This window comes from Hemiscyllium ocellatum, chromosome 31 (assembly GCF_020745735.1).
Source record: "Hemiscyllium ocellatum isolate sHemOce1 chromosome 31, sHemOce1.pat.X.cur, whole genome shotgun sequence".
Lineage (NCBI taxonomy): Eukaryota > Metazoa > Chordata > Chondrichthyes > Orectolobiformes > Hemiscylliidae > Hemiscyllium > Hemiscyllium ocellatum.
Window position 1 is genome coordinate 50,950,370 of NC_083431.1, and position 23,554 is coordinate 50,973,923.

The 23,554-nt window shown below is 45.3% G+C and overlaps 1 protein-coding gene across 1 annotated transcript in view; it reads left to right on the forward strand.

The window, feature by feature from the left end:
• The window catches only part of atp2a3 (ATPase sarcoplasmic/endoplasmic reticulum Ca2+ transporting 3), a 205,834-nt gene that overhangs the window by 74,373 nt on the left and 107,907 nt on the right, over positions 1-23,554 (forward strand). The window contains exons 6-8 of the mRNA XM_060847938.1: positions 11,554-11,634; positions 17,309-17,394; positions 21,896-22,360. Of these exons, the coding sequence (XP_060703921.1) occupies positions 11,554-11,634; positions 17,309-17,394; positions 21,896-22,360 (632 nt within the window). The remainder of the gene's footprint in view (positions 1-11,553; positions 11,635-17,308; positions 17,395-21,895; positions 22,361-23,554) is intronic.

Consider the following 23,554-nt stretch of genomic DNA (forward strand, 5'->3'; position numbering starts at 1 on the left):
CCCTCCCTCCTGTTACCCAGAGACACTGACCGAAGGTATGTGTCACGTTCAGTCCTGACATTGGCATTGACTCGCTGCTGAGTATAAGATCTCTTCATTACTATGAGGTTCCACTGCACCAACCCATACCCACTGGAGTGCAGCAAACATGAAAAGCCAGCCTGATCATAAAGTCGCTGTTGAATGAGATGGCGTCTCAGTCCCTTGGGCAGCATGGAAAGACCTGTTCATCTTTTAATCCTTTTATATTTCCACTATACTGCTGGAGACAAAATATCTTCTGTGTGCAATCCACTATTTTTAGATCTGAGTTGCTAGATCTCTGAGGTCTGGAAAGAGGGGGAGTGATGTGCTGAAATGCCAGCCTTGAAGGGTTTCATTAGAAATACATTAAAAAGTTAGTGGATTCTTTTTTATAAAAAGAAAACCAAACTCCATGGAGTAAACAACTTAGTAACTTGGCAGGAGAGGAGACAGGAAGGAGAGCGGGGATATTTACTGAAACCACCCCTCTTTATAAAGGATTTTTGTTTCACTGTTATGGCACCCTCTGTGATCATTGTGCTTCTGAGACCATTCCAAGTGTTCATTCCCACACTCTGTCCTGTTTGTAGCTGTATAGATTTTGCTTTGTTTTGTAATGAGCCCAGAACAGTGACTGTGAAGCGAAAGGGGTTTTTTTTGGTGTGACGGTGATTCTGACAGGGAGTTGCCCTGGAAAGGAGAGGTGTCTCTCAAATGCATTCTTTTGACCAATGGCCTAAGTGGGTGAAAGGTCATCACCAAACCTTCCTGCGGCTTTCAGTGGGACAGGCTGCCAACCTCCAAGCCCATGTTTGACTCTATTTTGATGCTGCTGTAAGGAATAAGGGTAGAGTTGCCATAGTCCTCTCAGATGATAGGGCAGCTCTCTCTCATGACAGAGAGATGACTGGTGGTGGTTTAACCTGAGGGTCAGGCGAGGGGAGAAGGTGAGGAGGACAGTCCTCCATGGTAACCTCAGGCCGTACGGGAATTGGTGTCACGCTGCATCGCAAATCCAGCCAACAGCACTAACTGGCCCCCAGATAGTAAGGAATACTGCAGAATAGAGTAAACTGTGCCCATCAGCCATTGCTGTACCCACAGGTCCTGATCTAGGGCCCCTGCCTCACTGCATCAAAACTCCATCCTTGATTCTCCTTGTCCTGTCTGTCATAGAGCCAGATAGCAGCGTGGAAACAGTGCCTTTAATCCCACTCCTCTTCAATCTTCAGCGTCAAGGTCATTCTTGCTATTGTTGGTTGTCCTTGGCTATTGGAAGGGAGGGCTCTCAAACACAGGAAGGGGCTCTGGCCCATTCTGCCTCTGCAGTCCCACACCCACCTCTCCCCATAACAGTACAAATTCTCTCCCTCTGTCTCATTAATTACCCAATCTCCTTTTGCCTACACCACAGCACCCTGTCAAACAGCACCTCCCAGATCCTAACTACTCACTGCTGCGTTTTTAAAAAAAAGTGTTTTTTTTTCACAGGAATGTGACAATGTGCCAATGAACCTTGACGAGCCTTCTGTTTATTGACTATAGAGCAGCCATATGCTGAGAACATCAAACCCAAAAAACGGCTAGCATTTAGTTCGATTGAGCCTCCTTCAATCCCCAGACATCTCGTAGCACTTTGGAGCCAGTGTGGTACTTCTAAATGTAGTCAGTGTTGTCTTGTAGGAAACCCAGCAAGCTCCCACAAAATAGCCATGCGATGATAATCCAGATCATCTGTTTTCATGATATTTTGGGATAAATATTTTCCAGGACACCAGGGTGACTATCCTGCCCATCTTCAAAGCAGTGTGCCAGAATCATTTCCAGCCTTCGAGGGGGCAGGCAGGGCCTTGGGTTAACATCTCACCTGTTCAAGAGAGCACCTCCAACAATCTAGCACACCAAGGTTTGTAGCTGAGGTTGAGGTTTAGGGTGTGGGTTTGCTCGCTGAGCTGTAGGTTTGATATCCAGACGTTTCATTACCTGGCTAGGTACCATCATCAGTGGTGACCTCCAAGTGAAGCGAAGCTGTTGTCTCCTGCTTTCTATTTATATCTTTCTCCTGGATGGGGTTCCTGGAGTTTGTGGTGATGTCATTTCCTGTTTGTTTTCAGAGGGGTTTGTAGATGGTATCTAGATCTGTGTGCTTGTTTATGCCTGTTGTGGTTCTGTTCGCCGAGCTGGGAATTTGTGTTGCAGACGTTTCGTCCCCTGTCTAGGTGACATCCTCAGTGCTTGGGAGCCTCCTGTGAAGCGCTTCTGTGATCTTTCCTCCGGCATTTGTAGTGGTTTGTCTCTGTCGCTTCCGGTTGTCAGTTCCAGCTGTCCGCTGCAGTGGCTGGTATATTGGGTCCAGGTCGATGTGCTTATTGAATCTGTGGATGAGTGCCATGCCTCTAGGAATTCCCTGGCTGTTCTGTTTGTGTTGTCCCAGTCGAACTCATGTTGCTTGTCATCTGCGTGTGTGGCTACTAAGGATAGCTGGTCGTGTCGTTTCGTGGCTAGTTGGTGTTCATGGATGCAGGTCGTTAGCTGTCTTCCTGTTTGTCCTATGTAGTGTTTTGTGCAGTCCTTGCATGGGATTTTGTACACTACAATTCTCTGGCATGTCTTTGCTTAGCCTGTCCCAGGATAGATGTGTTGTCCCAGTAGAAATGGTGGTTTTTTTCATCCGTGTGTAGGGCTGAGAGGGAGAGAGGGTCGTGTCTTTTTGTGGCTAGCTGGTGTTCGTGTATCCTGGTGGCTAATTTTCTTCCTGTTTGTCCTACATAGTGTATAGTACACCCTTGGCACTGCATGGGAGTATTGTCTTGCGTTTTGTGCACTGAGTGTGACTTGAACCATTAACGTTCTGAGTTGGAGTGAGGTGCTGTCCATTGAAGCATGGCTTGTGGTGTGCTCCCACTGTTAACCCTCCAACAAAACAATCAAGTCTACGGCTTGAAGGTACCATCCCTGTAGCAATGCTGTTTTAAAGCTACAAAAAGTCAGCACAATGTATTTACATTAAATATCCCTCTCAAAGTCTTGTGGATGGAATGCATTTTGTTTTTGTGCTTTTCACAGAAGAGTTTGTGATGTCAGTGTAGCAAAATTCCCGAGGGAATGGAAGCTGCTCAGAAAACAGAAGTTTATGTTTGACAGTCGATGGGAAAAATTTCTCTTGCATTTTGAACACCACCTTCAGGATGCCTCCAGTGCTTATGTAATCGTGAGTGACTGCACAGCACAGATACAGCAGAATCGGGGAATAGCAGTCTGCTGGGATGACAGTCAGCTCTTGGGACGGAGGTAGCTGTTACTCAAATGAGGCTCTTCAAAGCAAAACCCGATAGGGAATCCTTCCGAACGCAGTTCAATGAAGTGACAGTGTGTTCCCCCTGGGGTGTCCCATCAGAATTAGAAGCTTCCAAGTCAGACAGCCCACCGGTTTTGTGCTGGGCCTACATGCCTCAACCACCCCCATTCTGCCCAGTTACATCGTGTCATGGGAACCGGGGCATTGCTGGTAGGTTTCTGTCAGAGTCCAGAGAGATGTACAGCACCGAAACAGACCCTTCGGTTCAACCCAGCCATGTCGCTGGCACCTCTTTCAGATTGTTGATCGAAGATACAAAAACTCTCCAAGAGCAACAGTGTGTGCTGTTAACAAACATTACATTTTTGAAAAAAGACCAAGTTTGCACTGATGTAGCATCTCCCAGGAGGTTACCAGGCATTTCAGGGCCAACAGTATACTTTCTTAAAGTGCAGTTGCGATTAAAGTGTTAGAAAATGATGGCAGCCCGTGTATGCACAGCAATGTCCCACAATCCAAGGTGAGAAAAATGTCCAGGCAACTTGTTTCCTTGATATAGACTGAAGGCTGGCAGAATATAGAACACAGGGAGAACTAGCTATTTGGATACAGAAACTGGCTCAAAGGTAGAAGACAGAGGGTGGTGGTGAAGGGTTGTTTCTCAGACTGGAGGCCTGTGACCAGTGGAGTGCCACAAGGATTGGTGCTGGGTCCTCTACTTTTTGTCATTTACATAAATGATTTGGATGTGAGCATAAGAGGTACAATTAGTAAGTTTGCAGATGACACCAAAATTGGAGGTGTAGTGGACAGCAAAGAGGGTTACCTCAGGATTACAACAGGCTTTGGACCAGATGGGCCAATGGGCTGAGGAGTGGCAGATGGTGTTTAATTCAGATAAATGTGAGGTGCTGCATTTTGGAAAGGCAAATCAGGGCAGGACTTATACACTTAATGGTAAGGTCCTGGGGAGTGTTGCTGAACAAAGAGACCTTAGAGTGCAGGCTCATAGCTCCTTGAAAGTGGAGTCACAAGTAGATAGGATAGTGAAGAAGGCGTTTGGTATGCTTTCCTTTATTGGTCAGAGTATTGAGTACAGGAGTTGGGAGGTCATGTTACGGCTGTACAGGACATTGGTTAGGCCACTTTTGGAATATTGTGTGCAATTCTGGTCTCCTTCCTATTGGAAGGATGTTGTGAAACTTGTAAATCTTTTCTGAACCCTTTCAAGGATGTCTGGGTTGGAGGATTTGAGCTGAAGGTAGAGGCTGAATAGGCTGGGTCCATTTTCCCTGGAGCGTCGGAGGCTGAGGGGTGACCTTTTAAAGACCTTAAAATCATGAGGGCCATGGATAGGGTAAGTAGACAAAGTCTTTTCCCTGGGGTGAGGGAGTCCAGAACTAGAGGGCATAGGTTTAGGGTGAAGGGCGGGGAAGTTTTAAAAGGGACCTAAGGGGCAACTTTTTCTCACAGAGGGTGGTACGTGTATGGAATGAGCTGCCGGAGGAAGTGGTGGAGGCTGGTACAATTGCAACATTTAATAGGCATTTGGATGGGTATATGAATAGGAAGGGTTTGGAGGAATATGGGCCGGGTGCTGGCAGGTGGGACTGGATTAATTTAGGATATCTGTTTGGCACGAATGAGTTGGCCTGCAGGATCTGTGTCCATGCTGTACAGCTCGATGACTCTGAGAATGCCCCTGTGGTTCTTTGGGGGAGTAGCACAAATGGATTGGTTAGAGTTTGGCTTATCTTCTCATCCAAAAGAGAGCTACCAATGGAGCACTCCCTCAGTCTGGCACTGGGAGCACGGTTTTGTGTCGATTGTGAAATTAAATATCAAGTGGCGCTTGGAGCCTGCATCTTTCTGACTGAAGCAAGATGGAGACCTGGTTGACAGCACCAGCCACTGTTGCCTGAACTACCCAGATATTTCCGGGTTCTAGATTCACTCCAGTTTTAGTGAACAGTGTGCTGATGCCACAGATCAGAAACCAACAGGACTTGGCAGTTTGGATAACACCATAGCTGGGGTATTTGTAAATAAAATTGGCATTTAAAAATGGAGCTAGCAATGAAAGTAGGCTGTGTTTTTTTATCTTCGAGATGTGGGGAGGTGCTGGTGTTGGACTGGGGTGGACAAAGTTTAAAAATTAACTAGGCAAAAGTGAGGACTGTAGATGCTGGAAACCAGAGTCTAGATTAGAGTGGTGCTGGAAAAGCACAGCAGGTCAGGCAGCATCCCAGGAGCAGGAGAATTGACGTTTCGGGCAAAAGCCCTTCCTCAGGAATAGAGGCAGGAAGCCTCCAGGGTGGAGAGATAAATGGAAGGGGTGTGGGGCTGGGGAGAAGGTAGCAATGAGTACAATAGGTGAATGGGGGTGGGGATGGAGATGATAGATAGGTGGGAAGGAAGATAGGCAGGTAGGACAGGTCATGCGGGTTCTGCTGAGCTGGAAGTTTGGAGTTGGGGTGAGGTCGGGGGTGATGGGGGGTGGGGGGTGGGGGGTGATGGAGAGGAAGTAAGGAAACTAGTGAAGTCCACGTTGATGCCCTGGGGTTGAAATGTTCCGAGGCATAAAAATCCCACAACACCAGGTTATAGTCCAACAGGTTTATTAGGAAGCACTAGCTTATAGAGCGCTGCTCCTTCAGCTAATGGAGTAGGATCGTGGGACACAACTGAAGCAACCGATCGTGGTGTCAAACACGAATGCAATACCTTTTGCTATAAATTCTGTGTGCTATGGTTCTCTCCACCAGCTACCTGACGAAGGAGCAGCACTCCGAAAGCTTGTATTTCAAAATAAACCTGTTAGACAATGACCTGGTGTTGTGTGATTGTTAGTTTTGACTCTAAGGAACAGCATCGGCAGGTTACTGCAATAAGCAATTGTGTTTCCGTAACAACAGGGAAAATGCTAAACAGTGTGGAGGCTTGGAGCAGGCTCTGTAAATGTCACACCCAAGCAATTATATTAATTCCCTGAACGAGTTTAGGAAGGAAAATTAGCCAGACTTTGCTGCTCCTGATTGTTATCCAGTGACCCCGTTGTGGTTTTAATCACTTTGTGCACCTGTGGGCTCATTTTTAATGATTTTAATGTTGGACCTTTTAAAACTCCATCCACTTTACTGGTTCCTCCAGGCTTCTCGATTTCCATTGTTAATCTGTCATTCTCATTCACTTTGCACCTTGACCTTTTTCTGGCCATTGGTGTATTTTTGTCCTCCGTGTTTGATTGTGGCTGAGTGTATCTGATTATCAGGCCGTTTATAACAATGTGAGATTCTCCTGCAAACAAATCTGATTCCACCCAGCGGCTTCTGTGCACACCTTAGTGTGGTTTACCTCAGGGCAGGACACCAGGGGACGCCCAGTGCTGAAACACAAGCTGCTTGGTAAATTCCACTCCGCTGAATCACCAAGAATGAGTGAAATTTCCGGGAGTGTTCTCTTCAGGTAGAATGACTGCTATTTAATCTATAATCCCATGCCGTGCATGACTGGCTCTCTTACAATTTTGTACATTTGTGAGGTGGCTCAGTGAGGATCACTCTCACCCCTGAATCACAGGTTTGTGGATTCAGTCTTCCCCTGGGCTATAAGAGGGGAGCTATGTCTAAACTGTCACTGCAGTGTGACACAAACAGAGCCTAACACTGTCAGAGGAGCCTGCCTTTCTCAGGGGGGCTACAATTGAGGCCCCACCCCAATCCTATCTGGTGCATGTCGAAAAAAGTCAGTGTCGAGAAAAAGGGAATCTTTCCTGCTACCCTAATTATTATCTCACACACACACACACACACACACACACACACACACACACACACACACACACACACACACACACACACACACACACACACACACACACACACCCCTCCACCAAATCAACATCACTGACACTGATTATCCAGTCATTGCTGTTTGTGGCAGCTTGCTGTGCACACGTTAGTTCTATGTTTCCTTCATTACCTCAGGAACTATATTTCAGAAGCACTTTGCTACCTTTCTGGGATGATGCTGTACACCTTTAGCTGTGTTGACCCAGGTTTGCCAGCCTTGGGCTGCCCCATGTTAATGTGTACCATGTGTTGCTGCTACCCAAGCGTGTTTACAGCAGTCAATAGCTCCGCTCTCTGGTTGCCCTCGGAGCTGCTACACTGTACGTTGAAGGCCAGAAACCAGTTGGTGGTGTTAGGGACCCAACATTCCTGTCTGTGCTGTTGACATGGAACTATTGCAGAGTTGGACATATTCCAGCAGTCTGGTTAGGTCTTGGCTTTCCCCCCCCCCCCAGTGACCGCAGGAATAGTTGTAGGCCAGCAGCTGATCCGGAATGTGACTGTGAAACCACAGTGACAGTGCGGTTGTTTGTCCCTCTGAAGAGTAAATAGGTCAGCATTGATGTAGTATTAAAGCCAAGGGCAGCGTGGGGGTGGGGTAGCATTCCTGCTCGAACCTGCTGATCGACTCCCTCTCGCTTGGTGTCCCCGCCCACCGCAGCCACCCAATGTTCAGATCTGGGCAAACCCCAGCTTGAGACTTGCTTGGAAACTGCACTGATTTGTATGCCGTTCCCAAGGCAGCGCTGCAGTCAGTTCCCCTGTGGCTGTATACATTGCACAGACGTTCCACACATGTTTCCTACTGCCCTGCCAGTATCCTGGGCTGGACCACCACCAGCTTGTCGTGGGCTGCACCATGAAAACTGACTTACGGCCAGGCAGCAGGAGGACTGGACTCCGAGCCTGCCCTGGGATTTACTCTGCACTGTTCCACAAAAAAAACAAATGGCATTCTCTCACAGCCACCATTTGTTTCCCATGTGGAAATTCCATCCCAGTGTGATTACAGAACAAGGGAATAGGATGTTGGCATCAGTCAGGTTGTGGTTATTAGTGAGTGACGGAGTGGTCTGCTGACCAGCTTTAACAGAACAATGTCTGATTTAGAATTTGACAAACAAGTTTGAAGCATTTAAGCTACTGTGATAGACAGCAGATGACTTGCATAAGGGATCCTTGTGGTGTTAGAACAAGTTTCCATTGAGGTAAACAAGGGAAAATAAATATTCATGCATTTGGCACAGGGATTGGGCATTATGGGTGGTATGGAGCTAAGCAAGTTGGCGAACAGTAACTCTGCCTCAGGAGGCAATGATTTGATTGAGCCAAGACAGTTGGAATGCAAGTCTTGGCTTTTGCTGCAGCTTTTTTTGCCCCCTCTCTCTCTTCCCCCCCCCCCCCCCCCCAAACACACACACACACACAGACACAGTTGCTGTGAGGTATGTAGAGGTAACATGCCAGAGGTGGGGAGCTTGTAGTTAAGACTCAACTACTTACATCAGGTTATGTTGTAGGTGATTTATAAGAGGAACTGTGTTAATGTGGAGGGTCTGGAAGCCACTTGATTAATCTGCTTCTATGAATTGGCTGTGTAGTCTTGGCATATTTCCGCTTTGCATTTACATAGCGCCTTTGAAGTACTAAGACAGCAGGGCTTGTTGTTGGAAACCAGTTAGTTTGGCTGAAGGACAATTCTCGAAGACTGGCCTCGAATCCTCTGTGGATATATCAGGCTTTCTGGTGAGTGTGCAGAATAGTTACTGGTCTGTTATAATTCAGGAAGGCAGATAAAGCACAGGCTGAAAGGAACAATCTGGGAATATAACATTGGTGGAGAAAGGATGTTTGATTTGATCCCTTTTTTAACCTCTGAGGATACCTCATTGCTGCTTGTCTATATGGACTAAGCATTTGTGGTCTTTGAGGGATAATAATCCCTCCCATTTATAGAAAATAAACTCTTGCCTCACATTCCTGGAAGCTAATTTCTTGAAATAAACAATGGACTTCTTTCAAACATTCCAGAGACTAAAATTCACACTTTTCTGATTGGGAGTTCCACACTGAAGAACAAAACAATCTTCTTCCACACTGTTTCAGGTCAGCAATAATCAGCTGTTGAGTTTCCATCCCATCCCAGGGCTGGATGGACTGAAAAGCTGCATTTTCACACCCTGACCAAACCGGTTAATCACCTGTGAACTGTTCCAAAAGAGCAGCTAGTAACAGTGGCACTATCTCTTAGTCAGGGAGAAAGGGAGGTCTGCAGATGCTGGAGATCAGAGCTGAAAATGTGTTGCTGGAAAAGCGCAGCAGGTCGGGCAGCATCCAAGGAGCAAGAGAATCGATGGTTCGGGCATAAACCCTTCTTCAGGAATCCCGAAACGTCAATTCTCCTGCTCTTTGGATGCTGCCTGACCTGCTGCGCTTTTCCAGCAACACATTTTCAGCTATCCCTGAGTCAGCCATGTCTATTGCGCAGGGCTGCACGTCAGCCTGTAGGCTCCAATGTGCCCTGGCTTCCTCAGGCACTACTTTGGATTGGCTGGGCACTAAGGGAAGATTAACACCGCCAGGTCAGGTGTGTTTTTTGTACAACGTCTCTGTTCCCATGTCCTCTGCAATGCTTGCTAATCCTTGGAATTTGAAATAGATTTGATAGCATTCTTTGGAAGTGGACTTGCGCTAAAATGTTTTGCTCCCCACGTGTGTATTGTGGCAAAGGGCAGAGATGTGGTTAATGGGTTGCTTATGCCAATGCCAGAGTTTGAACTATAAGTGAAATGGCCACCTTTTGTGTTTTGGTTTCTATGTTTCTGTATGTCTAACTCCCTTTTCCCCTGATTCCACAATAAGACCTATTTGAGGAAGCAGGGATGAATCCTTGAGTTTGTGGTTGCTATCAGATGCAGCTACTTTGACTCAATCTCTCCAGTGCCATTTACCCTGGGTGATCTTTGAAAAACTGGTTTTGTTTGAAGGGAGTGCTCCTAGATATTGACCTTTAATCTATTCTTCAGGTTAAAGCATTTTTCCCTTGTATTTTCCAGCTAGAAATCCGTGTGTGTTTTCCTTATTTTAATATAAAACTGACAAACCAGGAATAGATGCTTGAACTAATAGTTGTAAGGCCCTCTCCTGTGTGCTAAATTACTGGCCCACATTGCCATCTTATTGGTCAACTGGATCATTTGGCCGTGACTAAAATGTTGACTTGTGAAGTAATGAGATTGTAACATGAATTGGCCATGCTAAATTGCCCGTAGTGTTAGATAAGGGGTAAATGTAGGGGTAGAGGTATGGGGGGGTTGCGCTTCAGCGGGTTGGTGTGGACTTGTTGGGCCGAAGGGCCTGTTTCCACACTGTAAGTAATATAAATCTAAGTAAACCCTACAGAAGTCTAATGTTTGCTTCCTGGTCAGGAAGGCCCTTTAGTTCCAACAAATCGCTACCCTTATTTGAAACCAGTCTACATTGCCTAAGAACTGTTGCAATGCGAGACCCCATTTGAGACTGAAAGCAGACTACATTGGTCAAGAAACACTCCAATCCTTCTGTCCCTTGCACTAATCTATTGCCTTCCAAACCATTGGCTGAAGCTCCTTGTTGACCGAGTCCCAGTCTAAATTGAGGCTGATGGGGACCACAATGTATTCTGGTCAGGAACCACAGCCTGCCTGGTGCAGTGACAAGGCTAGGTGCCAGAACAGAATAACCGGAGAGTTTATCAGGGCCAGATTACAAGAAACTAGAGTTGTGAACGCAGCCTAATCCATCTCATAAGCCAACCTTCCATCCAATGGCTCTGCTTCAGGTATGTTCTAGCCCACTAGAAGATACAAAAGTTTGAAAACACATACCAGCAGATTGAAGAACAGCTTCTTCCCTGCTATTACCAGACTTATGAACAGACCTCTCCTGTATGAGCATTGGTCTCTGGAGCTGTAACACTATATTTCTGCATTCAGTTACCCTAATGTACCTGTGTATGGGATGATTTGCCTGGACAGTAGGCGAGATCATACTTCTCAGCCGCCTGAATAAAACATTAATAATGCTGTCTTGAGGTAATTCATTGATATCTCCAAGTTTATTTCCTGGCATCTGCTGTGACTGATTGAGGTGCTGAAAGTATAAAAATAGGACACAGGCCCATGACCGATGGTTTAATGTTCGCAAAAGGAGATTCCATTTGTGAATTTTTTGTTGTTAATGTGATGTCTCAGTTTTCTCCGTGTGGACTAGAAACTAAACATTGACTGTGGGAGCCCTTGGTGAACAGGGGAAATATGTGACATTAAGGGGAGATAAATCTTCAATAATGTGCATTTAATTGGTCTCCATTTTGTTTTCTCTCCCTTTTCTTGTTCTCAGTTGGAGATAAAGTTCCTGCTGACATCCGGATTATCAGCATCAAGTCTACGACCCTCCGAGTTGATCAGTCTATCCTCACAGGTGAGACTTTCACAGGATGTACAGCTCGGCCCAGAATCCATTCAGTTCATCAGATGTGAACAGTTCCACCCTTTATGAACAAACTGGCTAACTTGTCAAGCTCCAGCATTGGGATCGGGGCACTGGTTTGGATCAGTTTCTTTATATTGACCTCATGATGTTTTGGTGCATAATGTTATTGGTGTCCTTGGATATTTCAACATTCAGTACCTCTATTTTCTACGCTAGCGGTACCCTGCTTTGTATTTGGTGTCAAGTGAATTATATTATGTCAAAGATCAGCAAGTGAAAAGGAATGCTTCTCAATACAAGTAGTGTTCCTGCTTATTCCAACATGCTCTGAGCTTAATTTTACAACCTTTTGACACTGGCATGAAACTCCAACTGCCTTTGTTGTGTCCCCAAGTCCCCTACTGCACATTATTTCTTGTCTGTCATGACTGTTCAAGGTGGTGGAAGTATAAAATAAAAGTCACAAGCTCATGCCTAATTGTTAAAAGTTCACAGCATGTGGCTGATGAAGGGTGGTGTCTCCTCTCAGGGGCCCTTGTGTCTTTTGGAGTTCTGCTTTGAGTACAAGAATAGCCTGAGAGCTGTGAAATGTTTGTAGGGAGAGCCTGCTGGGGGAAGGGTTTGTCCCTCACTTCACAGTAGCAGCTACACCCAGTACCCAAGGCAATTACCATTTTCATCATCCACACAAGTTTGCAAGAAACAGATCATTCATGCCCAATCCAAATCCCAATCCAGATTTGGTGTAGATCCTGCAATGTGATTACTATTTCCCCCACATCATGCTACTGTTACTGATCATCTCAGATTCGATCATCTTTGCTTTGAGAAAGCCTGTCCTACTTTACTTGTATTGAAGTACCCCAAACTTCTCAATTTTTGCAGTTTTCACAAAGTCCTCCCACTGAGACAGTTGTAGATTCAGCTATGTGCACACAACAAAATGTGCACTTATCCAGCACCTGCCATGACCCCAAGATGTCCCAGAGTGCTTTGCAGCATAGACAGTTCTGTAATGTAGGAAGTGCCGCAGCCAATCAGAGTGCAGCAGATTCTCAAACCACAGACGTGTCTGTTTTAGGTCATGGGATGTACACAGCACGAGCAAAGTCAGCATTTATTATCCATTGCCTTTGAACGGAGTGCCTGACTGTGCTATTTCAGAGGACAATTAAGAGTCTCCCACATTGTGGACCTGGAGTCACATGTAGGTCAGACCAAATAAAGATGGAAGATTTCCTTCCCTAAAGGACTATAGTGAGCCAGATTGTTTTTTATAGCAATTGATAGATGGTAATCCCCACTCCCAAGATTAGCTTATATTCTGGGGATCTGTTAATTGAATTTAAATTCCATCAGCTGCTTTGGTGGAGTTTGAACCCACATTGACAGACCATTGACCCCTAGATACCAACCCAGTGAATGAAGCAAACTAACATATACATGAGCTCCTTGTTATCTGCCAATCTATTTACTTGCGGAGTCATCCCCAGCTCCATTTTTTTGAATTTTCCCAATGTCTCAATGGGGGAAGTATCTGGGAGTGGTATTGTGTGTTTTGTTCTCCATAGAGGTCTATGCGTCCTGTCCCTTGCAGGTAATAAATGAGGACTGAGCGGACCATCTTCCATTCCATTTTGACCTGTTGAGCTTGTTGTCCATGGAGTTCAATGAAACAGCTTCTTCCTGCCAGAATGCTGGCTGTTAACTGGAGCTGGCAATCATGAATTCCTGGCAAGACTTGGTGACTAAGCCTGTCGTGTTACATCCTCCTGCTCAAGGAATGTGTAGCAGAATGTGAGGGTGGAATTCCACTATTTAATATCAGCCTTGCAACTCTGGTAATTAGTGAGCAGCTCCAAATCTTAAACGTTCCAGGGCATTTAATTAAATTGACATTTCTCTGAGTCCATATTTCTGCCTGGGGTACTTTTGATTTACTACGCAGTGTTGTTGTGTCATAAAGAAGCCTTTATTTGTGGAGATCTGGAGGAAAATGTTAGGCCGGTGCTGATGTTGTTGCAGCACCTGTGTTACTGCCCATTTACTGAGACACCCTGCTCGATCACGTCATTTTGATGAATCGAGTTTAGTAACTGACATCTGATACATGAGCTGAAAATGTGTTGCTGGTTAAAGCACAGCAGGTTAGGCAGCATCCAAGGAACAGGAAATTCGACGTTTCGGGCCAGAGCCCTTCATCAGGATACATGAGTCAAGATTGGCAGAGCAAGGGAAATCACTTCCCAGGTATGAAAGGCCGGTCTGACCAGAGCAATCAACCTGTCCAGATTAGGTTCCACATTCAAAAGATAGGAGTTCCATTTCTGTGTCTGTTGTGCACTCCCCTCTCCTCCACTCTGGAAACCCTTGTGTTTTTTTTGGACAGTGGGAAACCAGAGATAGCAGCAAGATATTCCATTTGGAAAGGGGCTGCAAGAGATGTCACTTAGATAAATGAGCTCACCGTTTAGCATGGTAACAACATCAGTGTGAACCCTGGGAGCTGCTAGCTTTCGAAGTGACAGGCGGAAAATAAATGATGGCAGGTCTAATGGGTCAGAATAATTCACTGAGCGGGGAGTTGCATTATCCCTGCTTCAACTAAACAAAGTGCTTCTTTGCTCATTCTTTGCTGCATTTCTCAAACTGCCGTGGTGAAAGAAACATGTCAGAAGTCTGGCTGAGTGTTTTTGGAACCGGTTGCAAAAGGAAAGGAAGGTTGTGTAGTTTCGGAGCTCTTTTCTCAGCTCTCCTCAACTTGGAGGCCTCCAGAATCCAACGGCTGCTTCCTGAGCATTTTTTTTTGATATTTGTTCATGGGATGTGGGTGACACTGGCCAGCATTTATTACCCATCCCCCAGAGGGCAGATAAATATCAACCAAATGGCCACTATTTGACTCCTAATTCTAAACCAATTATTGAATTGCAATTCCACCATCTGCATGATTCAAACTCTGATCCCCAGAATGTTGCCAGGGTCTCTAATAGGAGGAGAAAGTGAGGTCTGCAGATGCTGGAGATCTGAGCCGAAAATGTGTTGCTGGAAAAGCGCAGCAGGTCAGGCAGCATCCAAGGAACAGGAGATTCGATGTCTCGGGCATAAGCAGTGGTTGTGAAGCCTTTCCTGAAGAAGGGCTTATGCCCGAACCGTCGAATCTCCTGTTCCTTGGATGCTGCCTGACCTGCTGCGCTTTTCCAGCAACACATTTTCGTCTCTAGATTAATAGTCCAGTGATAATACCACAAGACCATCGCCTCTCCCCTAATACGTGTCACCTTCAGGTTAAGGGAACTGATCTATTTGAGGAGGAAAATTGGTCAGCACTAATTCTTCAGTCAAAGCCAGGCTGTGAATGATTGATTGTCTAATTAAACTGGCAAGTCTCCTTCAACAGTCCGAACGCATGACTGCTATCATCTAGAAGGACATGGGCAGACGCTCCAGGGGAACACAGCCCCCTGACCATCCTTCTCTGAGGTACACACCATCCAGGTGTTAGCTATGTTGCCGTTCCTTCAGCATCACTGGATTAAAACCCTGAACGTCCCTCCCTCTCAGGACTGTGGCTGCACCTTAAACCAAAACAGACTGCAGCGAATCAAAAGGAAGGTTCACTACCACCTTCTCCAGGGATGGTCAACATACACTGGCCAAGGATAGAAGACCCATCAAGCAACTAGATCAAAGGCACTTCCCTACAGCCACATCTCACCATCTACTCAGGATGCAACTGAGCTATTACTTCTGTAGTGTAACAGCATTTGGGAGTGCACAGACAAAATCAGTCTGTGTACACAACATGAATAAATAACCATGTTGTTAGTTTTTGGTGCTGTTGGAAGTTTATTGGAATTAGTCATGTCCATTTAATCCCTATTTTAATGTCTTATCTGAAAGACAGTTGTAATGATTTAGCACACACTCAGTACCATATTTGTGTCAGACTTGGTCACACACTCAAGTGGCATGTGATATAATGAGCTCTGACATCATGGAGAGCTGGCTATAAAATTAAGCCAAACGGATGCAATGCAAGCAGGAAATTTCCTTCCCATAATCCTGAGACTGAACGTTGGCGATTCTTATTGTTCTTTTTCCCTCCCCCAAGTCAGCCTGTTCTGCAGTGTTATTGCTCCCTCTGGAGCAGGTCAGCCTGGAAACCCAGGCCGCCTGGCTCACATGACCACTGCACCACAAGAGCCCCCTACACTCTAGGTTTTGCCTTGTTCACTGGCCACAACATGTGTTGCCGTAAACCACTGATTCATAACTCCTTACCTTCACAGAATAATTGCACATTACTTTACTTTTCAAAATACTGTTCAGAACACAATAAATAAAAACTGGAGGTAGAGGTAGAACGGGGAAAAGTTTTCATCTTCAACAGAATTATTGTACAGGCTGAGAGGTTTCTAGGTGCCTCCAGTTTTGAACAGCCATGTGATAGAGGAGTGTGTACAGTGCATGGAATAAAAGGCAGTACTCCTACTGGAAGTGAGGTACATAATGGGACAAAGGAATTCTCCATGTTGGGGTAAAGCTCATTCAGTTTACACTATTACCTGTTCAGTCAGTAAAACCCTTGATGAAACATGAAAAACCAAATTGGAGAGATTGGTACTTAAGGTTTGGTTAAGTGGAATAAGGAAAGGGAAAAATTCATTGGCTGAACTCGATTGGATAAATGGTCTAGCTCCAAACCACCCTTTGGTTTGATCTCTGTCTATGTCTGCCTTGTGTGCTGGTCGTTGAGTTGTTCTGTAGGTTTGTGTAGCTTCACACCAACCTTTAGCAGGACTCTGGCCTTCAGTTCACATTCTTCCTCCAAAATAACACCTGGATATGAGGGGGTAGGGTGACTGGGCCGGTGTGCAGGGTGTCACACACTGAGTCTACCTGATCTCAATGCTGATATTCATGGGACCAGTATTTCATCTCCCAGAATGAATAACCTGTCTTGGAAGGCAAAGCAAAATCATAAAATGTAGTTAGGTGAGTCAATGAAAAGAAACGCAAATATGGGGTTGGTTACTCTAGGAAGCTCCCTACTGTCAATTGTTTGATTGGTGCCACGTTGTGAAATATTTTTGAGAAAGATTGCTTTGTGAAGTGGGAGGAGTGAGTTATTACTTCAAAGAATGCTAACAATATTTAGTGCAAAGGTTCTAAGAAGTGAGAAGCTCTTTTATTTGGCAACTGCGAAGCCAAAGGTTAGTTAGGCAAAACTGGTTCCCCAACATTTCCAATTGGAAATTGTTGATCCACGCCTGCTTTTGCATTTACTCTGAGTCATTGTTACCATATCCCGATGGGCTGTTCTGGAATTAACATAAAGAAATTGCTTATTAATTTCTCATTCTGGAATTTGTCTGTTAGAGTGTGAATTCACCTATGCATTCTTCTGTTTAACACAGTGTCCATTCAGAAATATTAAAGTAATAAAAGCCTTGGCCTCCCTGCGCTGCTGTGGCTAGCTGCTGTTGTTAGTCATACTCCCGTCTCCGTTGGTGATGGCATTAGTGCTTGTCCTGGGGTTTATTCACAGAGTCTGCACTTGTTCCCTGGACGCCCCTTCGAGATGGATGCCGTTCTCTTTGTCTCTCTACTGTCTATGTTCCATGCTTCCTCACGTTAATTCTCTGATCTCTATGTCTAGGGGAATCTGTCTCTGTTATCAAGCACAGTGACCCTGTACCAGACCCTCGAGCTGTGAACCAGGACAAGAAGAACATGCTGTTTTCGGTAGGTAGACTGTGATGAATCCAGTTTTTGAGATTAGATTACTTAAGTCCACACCGACCTGCCAAAGCGCAACCCACCCATACCCCTAAATTTACCCCTTACCTAACACTACAGGCAATTTAGCATGGCCAATTCACCTGACCCACACATCTTTGGACTGTGGGAGGAAACCGGAGCATCCGGAGGAAACCCACGCAGACACGGGGAGAACGTGCAAACTCCACACAGTCAGTCGCCTGAGTCGGGAATTGAACCCGGGTCTCTGGCGCTGTGAGGCAGCAGTGCTAACCACTGTGCCACCGTGCCGCCCACATTGTTCATGGATCAACGGGGAGAGCTCCCTTGTGCATTTTACGCTGCCCTTGTTGTCCAAGGTGGAGATTGTGCACTAGGCTCCGTTAATATTTGAGGTTTATCAATGAGGCTGCTAATTGTGTGCACAGCCTGATGTATGGTGCATTGACAGTACTGCCAGAACGTCTGTATTCAGTGTGAAGGAATATGAAGGAGTCTGGCATTATCTGAACGCAGGTGCGGTCTATTCTGTCCAGTGGCCAAATGCATTTCTGTATATTTATTCTGTACCTATTGTGGAGTATGGCCAGGCCAGAACTAGTTGCACATCCCTAATTGCCTTTGAACTGAGTGGCTCACTTTAGTGTGTAAGTCAAAATCACTGCATGTCATTCCAACTGGGTCAACATGGCAAGTTTCCGTCTCTGAATGACATTACTGACTCAGACGTTTGGAATAGACATTGTCATCACTGACACGACTTTATAATTACAGATTGATTAGTTAAGTTCAAGATCCCCCAGCTGCCACAGTGAGAATTTAACCCATGTCTCCACAGCATTAGGTTTATCATGCCATGACAGTGCTATCACATTGCCATCTCCTTCGAAGAAATAACCAGGAAGTGGTGTCTAATGTTGCAGCTTCCATTAATATCGAAGTGTGGGTAAGGCATGGTCTTTGCTGGCAAGGCCAACATTTGCTGCCCACCCATAATGTCCTTGACACTAAGTGGCCCATGTGAGGGTCACTGGCTAGGCAGCATTTATTATTCACTTCTGATTATTGTCCATGAAAGGTCAATCACATTACTGTGGAGCTGTAGGCCAGAGGGAGTGGTGGAGGCTGGGACAATTGCAACATTTCAAAGGCATTTGGATGGGTATATGAACAGGAAGGGTTTGGAGGGATATGGGCCGGGTGCTGGCAGGTGGGACTGGATTGGGTTGGGATATCTGGTCTGTTTCCATGCTGTATGGTTTTATGACTCTATTTCCTTTCCCATTAGTAATCCAAATGAGTTTTTCCAGCAGTGACTAGCCCATTCCAGCCATGAGACCAGACCATTGCAGATTTTTAATGCAGTCACATTTCTCCATCTACCACAAGGGGGTTTGAATCAATGTCCTCAGGCCTTTTGGAGGTGCAACAGATAGTTAAGAAGGAAATGAAATATTGTCCTTCAATGCTAGAGGGATGGAATTGAAAAACCGAGGTTATGCTGCAGCTGTACAGGGTCCTGGTGAGGCCACACCTGGAGTACAGTGTACAGGTTTGGTCTCCTTCCTTGAGAAAGGATGTACTGGCACTGGAGGGGGTGCAGAGGTTGATTCCAGAGTTGAAAGGGTTGGCTTATGAGGAGAGATTGAATAGGTTGGATCTATACTCATTGTAATTTAGAACAATGAGGGAGGAGATCTTGTAGAATCATATAAAGTGATGAAGGGGATCGATAAGATAGAAGCAGGGAGGTTCTGGGGGTGGGCGGAGAACTAGAACTAGGGCAAATAGCTCAAAATAAGAGGGAACAGGTTCAGGATGGAGTTGAGGAAGAACGTCTTTACCTGAAGGGTTGTGAATCTGTGGGATTCCCTACCCAGGGAAGCAGTTAAGGCTTCCTCATTGAATGGTTTTAAGGCAATGACAGAGTTTTGGACAGTAAAGGGACTAAAGATTACGGTGAGAGGGCGGGTAGGTGGAGCTGAGTCTACAAAAAGATCAGCCATGGTCCTATTGAACGGTGGAGCGGGCTCAATGGGCAGGACGGCCTACTCCTACGTTCTTATGTTAGCTGGGGTTCTGGATTTACTCATCCAGTTACGTGGATGGCCACTGCCTTCCCATATATAACAGAAACTCGGGCGGCCAATATCATGGCTGCACATTACTGTGTGTAGAGCAGTTTGCAGCCATCTGTCAATCTATCTGCTTCACAATACGTCACATCCCTCACTCGTGGGCTGTCTCTGCCCCTTGCACCCCTAATTGCCCAGATAGCAGTTAAGAGTTGACCACGTTGTGTAGGTCTGAAGTCCCATTTGGGCCAGACCAGTTCAGGATAGCCGTTTCCTTCCCTATAGGTGAAACAGGTAGGTTTTAATGTCAATCAACATTGCTTGCCGTTAGATGAGCTTTTAATTCCAGATGATATTTTTTTCAAATTTTGCCATCTGCCATGGTGAGATTCAACTCCTGTCTCGAGAACATTAGCCTGAGGTTCTGATCTACAAATTGAGTGACACTGCCACTGTATCAGTTCCCCCCCCACCAGAGCACGAATGAAAATTCATGGTTTAAAAAAAAGAACCAAAAATTATTTTCCAGTTTCAAAGGAAGTGTTATCAAAAGTACAGAAAAAAAACCCCTGAAATAGAGATGGCAGAGGTGGGAGCGTGCTGGTAATCATAGAGTCATTGCACCAAAAACCAGGAGAATTGGGTCATGGGTGTACTGAGGCATTTTGTTCAGCAAATAATAGATGTAGAATTTTTTTTTTGTCTGTTTAGGTTTTGATTGATTACTGTCTCATAACCAAGAAACAGCAAAAAGTATTATTTTGCATGCTAGCCAGACAATCCTACCTAATGTAAGTAGATTAGAGTAATAGAACAGAATGCGGAATATAGCTACAGAGAAGGTGCAGAGAAAGCTTAGAGTTATTGCCTTCTCATACTCCTGCAATGTAGAGCTGTCTCATGTTATAATCCTAGCTTGAAAGGTTTAATAGGTAGGTGCCTTATAATGGTAGAAGTTAGAATTTAGAATTTATAATGTCCAAGATGGCAAGCTGAAGAAGGGCTTATGCCCAAAACGTCGATTCTCCTGCTCCTTGGATGCTGCCTGACCTGCTGCGCTTTTCCAGCACCATCTTTTTCAGCTCTGATCTCCAGCATCTGCAGTCCTCTCCAAGCTTTTACTTTATAATATTCTTGACATCTGCAGAGAAATGGAAGGTTAAAGAATTACTAAAGCGCAGACTGTGGCATTGAAGCTCAGTTAATCTGAGAGAGAGATGTCAGATTGCCAGTTATCTGATAGATTGCAAGCTATCTTGGTTATTGTGATGCGCATGAAAGGTTTTTTCAATTTGTGGTTCAAATAGGATAAATGGAAGGGGAAAGCCTTTGGTGAGAGTGACCTCTGTCATTCAACACAAGCGAGTTATTTTTCTGGGCAAATTGAAATTGCTTTTCTGAAAGGAATGCATTGAGCCTTTTAGTAATTGGGATATACTGGAAATGACTATTGGTTTAAAAGAGAAGAACTGTCTTAAGGGATTAGTGTTGTACGAAACATGTTTCATGTTTTACTGGAGTTGGCTCCTGTTGGAGTGAAATGAAGCTGTTTGGAGGATGCAGCTGGTTTCCCTCGAGTCCAACATGTACTATGGTGATCTTGAGGGAGGAGATGGTGTCTACCATAATGGGGCTCATCGGGAAATTTGAAACTTTCCTTTAAACGTTTCATGTTGCGGCTGTACAACATATTGGTTCGGCCACTTTTGGAATACTGCGTTCAATTCTGCTCTCCCTTTGAGAAGAAATGTTGTTACCCTTGACAGGGTGCAGAAAAGATTTACAAGGCTTTTACAGGGGCTGGAGAGTTTAAGCTATAGAGAGGCTGAATAGGCTGGGGCTATTTCCCTTGGCGTGTCAGAGGCTGTGGGGTGATCTTATAGAGGTTCAGAAAATCATGAAGGGCATGGATAGGATAAATAGCTGAGGTCTTTTCCCCAGGGTAGGAGAGTCCAAAACTAGAGTTCTTAGGTTTTAAGGTGAGGGGAAGGATTTAAAAGGGATCTAAGAGGTAACTTTAACTGTGTGTGTGTGTGTGTGTGTGTGTGGAATGAGCTGCAAGAGGTGATGATGGAGGCTGGTACAATTGCAACAATTAAAATACATTTGGATGGGTACCTGAAATGGAAGGGTTTAGAGGGAGATGGGCCAAGTGCTGGCAAATGGGACTGGATTAATTGAGGATATCTGGTTGACATGGACAGAATGGTCTGTTTCCGTGCTGTACAAATCTGACTCAAAAGGGATCTAACACCAAATCTTTATGAAATATCCCATTGTTTATTGAAAGTTTACATAATACATTGAATGAGGAGTGCTATCCTGACTCAGTTTCCCCTGTGTGTTTTTTTAAAAACAGTAGCCAATTACCCAAATCTTCACGCTCACTTCATTTTGACTTTCCTTTTCAGGGCACCAACATTGCATCTGGGAAGGCGACTGGTATTGTTGTGGCTACAGGAGTCCACACGGAGATTGGCAAGATTCGGAACCAGATGGCATCCACCGTGAATGAGAAGACCCCTCTCCAGCAGAAACTGGATGAGTTTGGGCAGCAGCTGTCAAAGGTGATCTCCCTCATCTGTGTCGCCGTCTGGGTGATCAACATCGGGCACTTCAATGACCCGGTCCATGGCGGCTCCTGGGTCCGTGGTGCCATCTACTACTTCAAAATAGCGGTGGCACTGGCTGTGGCTGCCATTCCTGAGGGCCTACCTGCTGTGATCACCACCTGCCTAGCCCTGGGCACTCGGCGCATGGCGAAGAAGAATGCCATTGTGAGGAGCCTTCCCTCGGTGGAGACATTGGGCTGTACGTCAATAATCTGCTCCGACAAGACTGGAACACTCACCACCAATCAGATGTCTGTCTGTAAGGTAAGCCAATGACAGATTGTGTCCAGCAGGCTGAGAGCTTATTGGATATTCACTCATGATCAGGAGGCAGGAATTAGACCGTTACCTTGTCAGCACTGGTTCAACAATTATAGACAAATATCTGGGGGAGTTGAGGGAAACAAAATCAATCCCTCTATCTGTAGTGATCACATTCTACCATTCACTACAGCTTTCTGGAGTTTGATTTCAGCTGTCCACCACAGCTCAGTTGGCAACACACTCATCCCTCAGTCCGCACATTGTCTGTTCAAGCACCGCGCTAGAGACTTGAGCACATTATTCTAGATTACCACCTCTGTGTACTCTCACAGGCGGTATCTTGCAGGTAACATTTTAAACCAATGCCAACCCACGCTGTCAGTAGCTGTAAAAAGGTCCCCATGGTGATCTCTGGATCCCAAGCAGGGTAAGGGAGTCCTCTGTTTATCCAGAAACCACATATTTGACTCTGGTGAGATCTTTCTGTGCAGGAAGCTGCCTCCTGTGATATGACAGTGAGTACATTGTAAAAGTACTTCATCAACTGTGAATCGATTTGGGATATCCTGAGATTGTGAAGGACTCTGTCTAGTTGTGATCTTTCACTGGGTCACTCTCAATGCCTGCCACACTGCTGTGTCCTCGAGCAATTGACTGCAGTGGTTGATATTTGACCTGTTTGGGCTGTGTCATGAAGGCACCTTTCCCAGAGTAGGACATGAGCTCCGTTTCTGGGTCCGAGGCAGGAACAGCGCCCAATGCCCTGCAAGATCTCTACAAAGACATTCAAACAAATTTGTATCTGTTAGTGTAATGTAAGGTATATCACACAGGACATTAGCAAAGCTGAGAATAGGGACGTTAGTGAGGTAAATTAACTTGGCCAGGATCAACTTTAGTTTTAATACTTTGTGTGTTATTGGAAGATGTAAGTAAGGTGTTCCAAGTCTGGGTTATGAGATCATATGAGCCTTAAACTGAAATTATGGAAATGCCAAAAAAAAAGGGATATTTATGGCAGTTTGCTGGGTATAAATTGTTGGCCAAGATTTGTAGTTGGAACCGAAGAGAAACACCAGGGAGAATTTCAGTTTGTTGCAGATCAGTGCATGTTCTCATCGATTGGACCTTCTCATGTCTTGTGCTGGAGCACATTAAAAGTTTCAAAGCTGTAAAAAAAAAACCATTGGTGTC